General features: G+C 38.0%; 1 protein-coding gene across 3 annotated transcripts in view; it reads left to right on the top strand.

Moving 5' to 3' along the window:
• Positions 1–834: 834 nt before the first annotated feature.
• pou6f2 (POU class 6 homeobox 2) overlaps positions 835–10,238 on the top strand; it is a 96,472-nt gene continuing 87,068 nt past the window's right edge. For 2 of the 3 annotated variants that reach the window (XM_008396660.1, XM_008396658.2), the window contains exons 1-3: positions 835–979; positions 1,452–1,553; positions 8,570–8,757. In XM_008396660.1, coding sequence (XP_008394882.1) covers positions 8,586–8,757 — 172 coding nt within the window. In that variant the 5' untranslated portion in view covers positions 835–979; positions 1,452–1,553; positions 8,570–8,585. Of the gene's footprint in view, positions 980–1,451; positions 1,554–7,680; positions 7,853–8,569; positions 8,758–10,238 lie in introns of those variants that run through there. The other variant, XM_008396659.2, reaches the window with a different exon arrangement.

The raw sequence follows: 10,238 nt of genomic DNA, 5'->3' as shown, positions 1-10,238 counted from the left end.
TGGGTATTGGAGTCTTACGTTGGAGAAACGATAATAACTACAGCAAATTTGTGGATGACGCACCAAATATTTAGTAGGGGCTAAGAGATTTTCCGTTTCGTTTCCATTGTTGTTTATTTTTACCTCCAAGCTTTTGAAGCTATAGTGTTAATGTTTTCAAATAAGGCAAGTTTTGTCTTTAGTGTTTTGGACTTTTTTTTTTTTTTAAAGAATGGCACATCAATAATGGTTTCGACAATCTTAAAATGCTCCAAAAAAGGCATGGCTATGTGACTAGTGAGACGATGCCTCATTTCACTAACACAAAAAAAAAGCTTGATAATTTTTATCTCATAGTTTTTGCCTTTTTTGTTTGTTGCTGCTCCCTTTAATTGTTTTCAGTTTTAGCAAATTTAACTGGTTTAGGTAAATCAGATTAAACGTTTTTACCCAGTTGGGATTAAGTTATTTCTATTTGCTATATGCCTGAATGGAGGCAATTTTGAAGAAAAAATATATAAAGAAAAATTTTCACATGTCTTGGTTGTCCTCAGAAGCTTAATGTGACATTCATGAGCAATATAACCACACATCATACTGTCCAGGAAAGAGATGGGTTCTGTGTTCCAGATATGAATGCGTTGGGGTGAGAAGTGTGCACATTAATTTAAAAGTTACATATAAATTTGGATCACGGTCCCCTGGTCAGTGACCAATTCTGTACTAGGGTTAGGATTAGGGTTTAAATGTCCGTTTACGGTAATGGGGTCGCCATCCAGAAGGCGGCGCCACTGGTGTTGCTTAAGCGGAGCTACCCAGTTAATACAAAAAACAAAGATGGCGGACCACCCCCGAAAAAGGAAAGTGAAAAGATTGATGGATTCCTGTACGGGACGCAAAATGCACTTTATGCGGTTTTATTTTGAAATATAAACACTCGACAAGCTATTTAAACTATCCTTAAACTATCACCTTAATAGCAATGAGCCAGCGGCGCAGCGTAAGTAAACTTTATACTAACTCGTTAATTGATAACTTACATCCTTGGCCCATTGTGAAAAACAAGAGGAAAGATATCACAACATTTACCCATGGCATACAGTTTAAAAGGCAATTTTCACAAATGCTATGGAAGTAAGAAAGTAAACCAGGAAATTATCTTTAAAAGTGTGAAAGCTAAAAATACTATCAAGCTTGGTAGTGGCGGCAACATGCTGTGGTACTGCCTGTGGTTCAAAACCACTTATTCATTATAAGAAAATCTAACTTGTATTATTACAGAGACATTTTTGATACTTACGCATGCATTTTGTGTACGGTATGTTTTGAATTTATTTTAATATTACACGCTGAATACCAAGACACAAAGTCAAATTAACTTCATTGAGTCCAAATGTCCAAACAAGTTCAGAGATTTATTTTTTTAATGTAAGTTGTAATATTCCTTGACGCTACTTTATGCATATTTGCAGACATTCCTGAGGAAGATGTTGAAAGAACCCTTCAGATATTGGTCGACTCGCGCCGCTCCTTTGTCACTCTGCTGACAGCCGTAGTCCAGATGAATGCCAAAGGTATGATTTGCCTCTTCTTTATTGAGATTGTCTCACACCTCCGTCTTGCCTCATCCATCCTCAGGAGAATCCTAATGTACCGATACCGAGGGGGAATATATTTTTTTTTCTGTACAATCTGCTTAGCAATGATTTATTGATTGCTGCTTCCACCCTTACGAAGAATTACCGATCCTTTTTGGGAAATCACATTTTCACACCTTTCATGAGTGTGTATGTGGCACAGGTCTCCAGAGGCAATGAGAGGGGGGGGGAAACTGACTTTGAGGAGCAGCTATGCTTGAATCTCTGCGGTGTCGCCCCTCTGCTGCCAGCGGTTAATGGTTTTCTTCTGTGATTCTCCAACTTTCTTCCCGTTAATCACTATTTTCAGTATTTGGTGAGTAAGTATCACCTGATTTCATATGTATTCATCCCTTCTCCAAACCATGAAAGCACACTGTTCACTCATAATGATCACAGACTAGCCCCTCCAAGGCATAAGCAGCTCATAAACAAAAAAGGAAAATAATAAAAAACAACCCTTGCCCACATAGGAGGAGTCATATTAGTGGACTGAAAGCTTTGATGCTCCAGAATGTCAGCTCCACGGATCGATCTAGCACAAAAACACACACACACACCTGACCAATCAGAGGCGCCTATCTGTTGTGGACCTGCTGGGCACGGCGGTTTACAAGCTTCAAAGAGCTCCTTTTAATACACTGCTTTGATAGCCCTCAGCCTTCACTGGCCCCACCGACTATCCACTGGGGAGCGTTTTAGCTTTAGTGGGGGAGAGAGGCATAGCTGTTGATCATATTAACAAGCCTAAAAAAATAAAATAAAATAAAACGTATCACCTAAAGTTTTGGGGTTGATTTTCAACATTTAACGTTTAATCTAAGAATGGAAAAAGAGAAATTGAAGCAACTAATTTTAACAATATTTTAAAAAGATGCATCTTTGTGTTTAAGTTTCTGAAATGAATAGTCGTAGATTCACATGCATGAGGACGTTTAGTGACATTAGTAAATCTCTGTGCAAGGATCAATTCAAATTTAGCAGGATATAGAGAAACAGTTTGGTTAATAGCCCTAAGGGGGAGACAAACTATCATCTACCAAATCCCATTAGGCATCAGCATCTAACTCAGTGCAGCGAATTCACATAGATATGAAATAATTGGGCTGTCAAATTTTTGGTTATTATTTGTGTTTGCTATCATAAAAAAAGACAGAATTAAGTTATTTAGATGCATTTTGGATTTTTTTCATTTGTCGTCATTATCTTGTTTTGACATTTTCAGGTGAATTACTGCATGTAGGATGAGACTTCAGAAGAAAAAAACATCAATATGTTTTCTCTTTTTGACATCCACGTAAAATTTTTTGAGCTTTAAATTACTTGCACATAAAAGTGGATAAAAAAAATAATGGAAATACTTAAAATACTTTCACTCCAGCAATTAAAGCATTTTACTAATGCCATATTATTATGTCATTGGATGACACTTTGCATGGTAGAGTTATAAAGTGAACATCTGCTTATTATTAGCACATTCCAACAAACAAGATTAAAAAGATATAAAAACATAATTAATTATCTGTGTTTTAGCTGTAATTAGTTAGCCCTGCCAGTTACTGGTCTCTTGATGTACACTAAGATCTAGAGGAGCAAGTGGCTCATGAAAAATTAAAAATGCAGCCACTCAAAAAGTTGTAGTAGGTTACAATATGTCTAATATGACAGTCAGAAAATTAAGAGTGCATCTGTTTATAAGTCCTTTTAAATTGTGAGTGAATTTCAGATTTATGCTGGTTCTCATCATATAAGGGCTCAAGAAGCAGTGGATTATCTTTTCACCTGCTGAGTGTTATATTATTTTAGTCTCATAAGCAAAATAATAATAATTTTGTTGAAAAAGGAGGATAGAAGGTTTATCTGAATTGGAGAAACTCATTATTTCCAAGTTTAAGAGCAGCTCAACCATCAAATGATAATTAAAACAAAAAACTTTGCTCAAATTCAGCTTCATAACTTTAACTTCTTACTGCAAAATCTTCATGTTGATTTTAATTTTACAGATATTATGATCTCACACAGCAAGATTAAAAAAAAACGTCATTGAAAAAAAAAATCACTCAAATAAAATAGCTTTCTTTTATTAATGGAGTTGTGCAGTTTTAAATACAACAGATTATATCTAGAACAGCTATAAAAATATTTTCTTTACATGTTTGGTTTTAAACGAAAATTCCCCATTTAGTTCCTTTCAGCTCGGGGAAGTTGATAAGACCAGCAGCACTTAGCAGAGATATCTGATGACTCTCAGGACCCCACTAACTACTGATTCTGCTGCCTGTGAGGGTTTGAAGAGGGGGGTGTTGAGTGTTTTTTCTTGTTCCTGCAACCTGTTCTAGCGTTGTGGCCACCCTGATCCAACAGAGAGGAAATGAGACAGACCTTGTCCCCCATTATTGCTTAATTGGGACATAGTAACAGTTATACTCAATGAACTGTTTTACATTTTAAACATTGTTTTTTTTTTGTGGTAGGTCAGCAAAGCATAGTGCATAATTGTGATGTGGAAGAAAAATTAGAAGTGGTTTTCAGTTTATTCTCAAATAAAAACAGGAAAGGAATGGGGTGCTTTTGAATGCAGTCTATACCCCTTAATTAAATCACGTACAACCAATTACCTTCAAAAGACACCTAATTAACAGAGTCCGCTTGTGTGTAATATGATCTCGGTATAAATCCAGCTATGCAGTGAGGGGCTCAGAGGTTTATAAAGAAATTTGAGTCATGAGACTTAGAAGAATAAAACTGTGGATAAGTTTAAAGCAGGGTACCATACCAGGCTTTGAGCAATGGCCAATCAATTGTGAAATCAAAGAAAGCGCAACTGCAAACCTACAAAGACAGTTTTTTTAATTACTTTATTTAACCAGGAAATATCCATTGAGATTTAAAAATTTGTTTGCAAGTTGTCCTGGGCACAATAAAATCAACTCAGGACAAAACCTACACAAAAAAATGAACACACTATAAAAACATTAGAGGCCACTAAACTATAAGGAAAACTACAACAAGTCCAATGGCATATTCAATAGAAAGACCTTTTTACATTAAACAGTTGCATTTATATGTTTGACTATTTAAAGTGTTTAGTAACTGTTTTAAATTAGTTCCTTCAAATCTAGCTGATTTTGGAGCAGAAGCAGAGAACCTGCAAGAAGTTTTTCTCCAAATTGTATGAACCCTTGGCACTACTGGCAACAGGAACAGCTTTTGCAAGCAAAACTAATAAGCACCTGTATTTCATCAAACATGCAGGATGTTAGAAATTAAGGGGAAAGACCAAGAATAGCTTTACAAATGAGGATATGTGCACTGACAAAGCAGACCATCCAATAATGAGTTACACTTCTAAGGTTTGTGATGAATCTCAAAGCTTTCTGTGATTAAACACTGTGAGGAGGTTTTTATATGTACTGCGTCTCTATAATCAAGCGGTCAATAAAAGTTGCTAATTTCTTTACCTGAAAAGAGAGACAGGACTTAATTTGGAAGAAAAACTTTTCTTTAACCCTAATGTGTTTTTTACCAGCTGTCTCAGAGAGAATTATTAATTAATGTAGCCATCTACCTACTGAGTGTGGTTCCACTCGACTCTACTCTGAACCAACTTTAAAAAATGACTCTAATTTGTTACAGCTAATTTTATTAGATTTTTATTAGAATTATTAAAATCAGAATTATAACTTGAGCAAAACTAATAAAAAGATTTGAGTAATCTTTTTAAGGTGGTTCAAAGATAATTTTTTTCAGTGCATGTGGTTCAGGTTGTTTTCCTTTACAACTGAATACTGGGTGGAGTCGCCATAGCAGGACGGCCCCGGACTCCAAAAAGTAATGCAACTCAAACACAACACAACTCTACCATAAAACAAAGCGAATGATGCTCCAGGTTAAAAAAAATGTGTTAATTTGTTACCTGTAGTCGAATTATGTGACTTTATTTACATTTGCATAACATGGCAACTTAAAAAATTCACTTGGATAAACTTAATTTGATAACTTGCGATGCGACCAGTTAACACAACGTATTTCACTGTTGTCACTGTTGACTTTTACAAATGGTGGGAATGATTCTTGTAATTTAAACTTTAGACTTTAAACCGATGACTCCAATCCTTAGCCAATGAGTGACCTGCAGTCTTCTGATGTCGTGTTTTCAGCCCAACTCTGTACGCATGTAACCTCAGTGAAGTAGTTTCCATAAAAGGGGATTGGTACCATGTAACCGTTATTAGTGTAAAACAATTATTACCCAGTAAGAGACAAGGTACTGGTGGAAAAAGGGCAATGTGGGCCTCTATCATATGTCATCGTTCCATATGATAGAGATGAGGGCTCACTGCTCATCTCCCAGGGCTCACCGCTCTGGGAGATGAGCGGTGAGCCCTGGGAGATGAATATATGGGCATTGTAACATATGGTAGTGGCTGAGTCATGCTGTGGAAATGTTGCAGACAAATTTCAGATTTTTCAGATATTTATCAACAGAAAAACTGCAAAACCTTAGATAATTTCCCCTTCACTTCACAGTTTTGCAATACTTTTTGTTAGTGTATCACTTTAGCTGTAATGTGACAAAATATGAAAAAAAAGTTTAAAGGGTATGAATACTTTTATGAGGCTCTGTGACTTTAAAAATTGATACCTAATTATATTACACAATCATTCATTGAAACCAGTGATGGAATTCTTTATAATAAACTATTGATGCTTTTTTTATTTATTTTTTACAAAGGTAATAATGTTTACCCATCACCTAAATTTTTAAAACACACACCCAGTTCGATGGCATGATTGCAAATAGGCGAAGCTCATCTTTTGGATGTAATTATGTGCTGTGTAAGATGGTGAGAGATGTGCTGCCCTGTTATCCTGCAGCCTTAGAGGCCAGAGGAAGATTAGAGCTGTGATCTCATTCCCAGCACTTGTTTGGAGTCTGTCAGGAAGAGAAATGCCAGCATTAGAGAGGTACCGCCACACTCCTGATATGATGAAATAAGGAGAAAAGGGGAAAGGGAAAAAGATGGAGGGATGGACAGAAAGGACCATGCCCTTCTCTGAAGTGTCAGTAGCTTGTTTATTCTATTTTTCATTGTAGCTGCTGGGGCAAAGATTCCCATTTTTCCTTTATTCTTTCCCCTCCACCTCCTGACAAAAAAGCACTGCTCATTTTTTATAGGTCTTGCAAACTCTCATGCCCCAGTGAAAATTACATTGTGAAACGGTAGAAATTTCAGGGCCTGCCTGTGCTCTCCGCTGTCCCTCGGAGCTTTCAAACAGTCAACAGACTGTGAAGAATAAATAATAAAAAACTATTGATTATTTTGATGACTGCAAGATTCAATTAGGTATTAATTTTGCCCTCCAGTGGACCTATCAAGCAACTCAAAGGAGAGGCGGTGGGCGGTGGGAGGCGGGGGGGTGGGTCCGAACGCATGCAGAGCGCGGCCAGGCTCAGACAGAGGGGAAAATGTGTTTACGGCGGCAGGCGGAGAGGCGCATCGATGTGCAGCGTCCCACATTTAAGTGCTCCGCAAATGAAGCCCTGATGAGTAGTGACATTGTTACCAGGGATATGAGTATTGACCAGTCGGCTCACGGATTTTAATGACAGCTTAAACTACTTCTATTGATTAACATTTTCATAGATTATCATGTGTCATATCAGAAAGGGCAGATTGCCGTGATGGGCACATTAAAAAGGCCCCTCTGGGCAGCAAGTCATCGACTACCCTGATTGACGCAGAGGATTGTTGATGCACGCAAAGGGTGAGGAGGGGAGGAAATAAGACCCTCACCCTCCTCCTTTTTCTGCGCTTGTATATATATATATATAAATATATATATATATATGTGTGCTGGTCACCTGTCCTGTGCTTAGACATATTTAGGTTGGAGCTGATTCATAAATAAGAAAGAGGGCCGTGGTTGTGCTGAGCCTCTGAGCCTGAGGTGGGGTGAACGCTGTCTGAGGAGCTTTCTAGTCAGAAGACACAAGGGGGAAGAGACAGACAGAGGGAGGGAGAGGGAAAAGGGAGGAGGTGACATCTTCAGGGGTTTTCTTTGGAAGTTACCTCCGGCTTGAACGCGTGGTTGCAATTCAGACACAGAAAGGTTGAAGAAGCGGCTCCTGGTTGGGTGGGAAGGACATTCTGACCGCCGGGGTGTTCCATGGTGGCTTTGCTTTGCGCTTGCTGAAACCTCGTTTTTCACGTTTTCTTCTGGAGCTTGGCGAGGTAGGAAAAGTTGTTTTTTAGGAAAGTTTTCTTGAAGTGATTCTAAAATTAAGTTTGTAATATTTTAAATGTGCCCTGATTATTTTTCTTTTTTAGTTATTAATGGATCACATTGTTTTCCACTTGACCGATTGATGCTTTTTGTTCAAAAATGAACATAATTGACTTCATGTCTTGCTTAAAGTATATACTGGCTTTTGCATCAGAGCAAGATGTCACCTTTAGTTTAACTTTATGTCCCCTAAACATGTGAAAATTGACGTAATTGATATAAATTTTAGCTCACACACTTCCAGATTCATTTATTTGTCACCTCACTGTAAATAGCTGCCATCTCTGCTTATGGCGAAGACGAGGCACATGTCAGGCAGCGTTGAGCCCTGGGAGATGAATATATGGGCGTTTTAGGTCTGCGGGGTGCGATGGCAAAGCCACGCGATCCGTAACAGCCCTTCACCAGGCAGCAGCCGGCAGGATCAGCGGGGAAGCACCAGTCTCGGATAAAAGAGGGAGCCGAGGAGGGGAGGGAGCAGGAGAGAGAGGGAGAGTGATGAGTGAGCAATAGGAAGGTGAAGCTGGGGTGTAGAGAGAGAGGGAGAGAGAGAGTAGATACATAGAGAAGGAGTCGCTGAGGGTGAGACACTGAAGCAATCTAACCAGGGGCTTTTTCTCTCTTTTTTCCCCCCTCTCCTCCCTGTTTCCCACCTGCGCTCCCAGCTCCCATCAGGATCCGATGATTACAGGGCAGCTGAGCAAGCCGCTGCTCTCCCTGCGCAGCGACATGAGCGCGGCAGAACTCCGGGCGGACGACAAAGCGGCCACCCCAGACAGCGATTTGAACGACGAGCCCCTGCTTCTGCCCTCTGAGGCCACGGACAGAGAGGGCACTCCCAGCAAGCTGTACGGTAAGTCCGCTCCGCACACCTCCGGGTCCACCAATCGGCCGGCTGGGCTCCGACTGAGGTCCGCTCGGAGTGGAAACACAGAGCTGTAGGAGATGGGACAGGTGCAGAGTCAGGCAGAAAACTAAGTGCATGAACGAGCAAGTTGAACTTTCTTAGTGGTTTATTGTAGAAGTGTAGAAACTCTTTTTTTTTTTCTTTTACTTAATTTTTCAAGCTGAATGAGGATGTTTGTGTTGCATTGGCTATACCCAAAATCAAATAAATTTAATTAATGTAGTTTTTGGTGAACGTTTTCAGTGTTTTGTTTTAGTTTTCTATAATTCCTGCCGTGGTTTATTCTTAGTAGCACCAGATCTACATAAAATCTTTAAAAGAGCTGAAATTACTAATTTTACTGATTTTTGCCTTTACAACTCTAATAAAGTTGTGCTTCATTAGATAGCTCCCCCTCAATAAAATACAGGAAGAGTGATAATTACAATTGAAATTTATATCAAGTAGGTTATAATGTAGTGCTGAGTGACATTAATATCTGTCTTAAATAGATGTATTACCTTCATAATGTACCTGAGATTTTAATTGTTATTCTAATATATAATTGTTCTTCTTGCAGATTAAAAATTTCATTAATAAATGCAACATATCTAAATGGCTACTTTGAATATCTCCTAAACAAATTAATAAATAGTCAATATATTTAGATATATGACTAATTTTTCATCAGTCGTGTGGAGTGATTCAATCACTGGACCTTGTTATGAATCAATAAACCAAATGAATGAATTAATAATCTGGAAGATTTTCTAATTAGAATTTTTAATTAAAGAAAATGTATTTGAACCCCGAGGCCTATATTTTATGGTTATTTTTATTAGAAATATAACAGGACGACTGAAAATTGATACTGACATGACATTGCTTCCTGAGTGTATAATTAATGTGCTGCAAAGAACAAATAAATTACTTTTGAATTTATGACTTTACTGACGAATGAGTTTCCCCCCTATAATTAAAAGATTCTAACCGTTCTTGTGTGACATTTTCTTTTATTGATGTGAGATTTTTTTGTGCGAAGCTGTTTAACCAAATATAATCCGAAGCATTTAGAGCTCTTTTTCTTGTCTTTTAATATGTTTTATTGTTATTATTTGTAGTTTTATATGTTACTACATTTGTTAAGTGGATAATGACAACTTTAGAGTATATTTTTATGCAAACTTGGCTTGTTTTATTTCTCCATCAGAAGTTGTGTACATCCCTGCTGCCGTGCTGTGTGAAAGTGTATAATGTGTCATTCAGGGGTTTGGCATCCAATTATTTTTGGGGTGGTTATATTGAATTTACACTGCAGTAAACTGTGTGTTTTACTTGTTTGTCAGGATTTAATGAAAGTTGTTAAAAGGACTCACTTGCTGACTCTTTGTGTATGTGGGTGTGGGTGTGTGTGTGTGTGTGTGTGTGTGTGTGTGTGTGTGTGTGTG

This window comes from Poecilia reticulata, linkage group LG20, assembly GCF_000633615.1.
Source record: "Poecilia reticulata strain Guanapo linkage group LG20, Guppy_female_1.0+MT, whole genome shotgun sequence".
In the NCBI taxonomy this organism is placed as follows: Eukaryota; Metazoa; Chordata; class Actinopteri; order Cyprinodontiformes; family Poeciliidae; genus Poecilia; species Poecilia reticulata.
The sequence above is the reverse complement of the archived record's forward strand: the minus strand, read 5'-3'. Positions and strand labels throughout refer to the sequence as shown.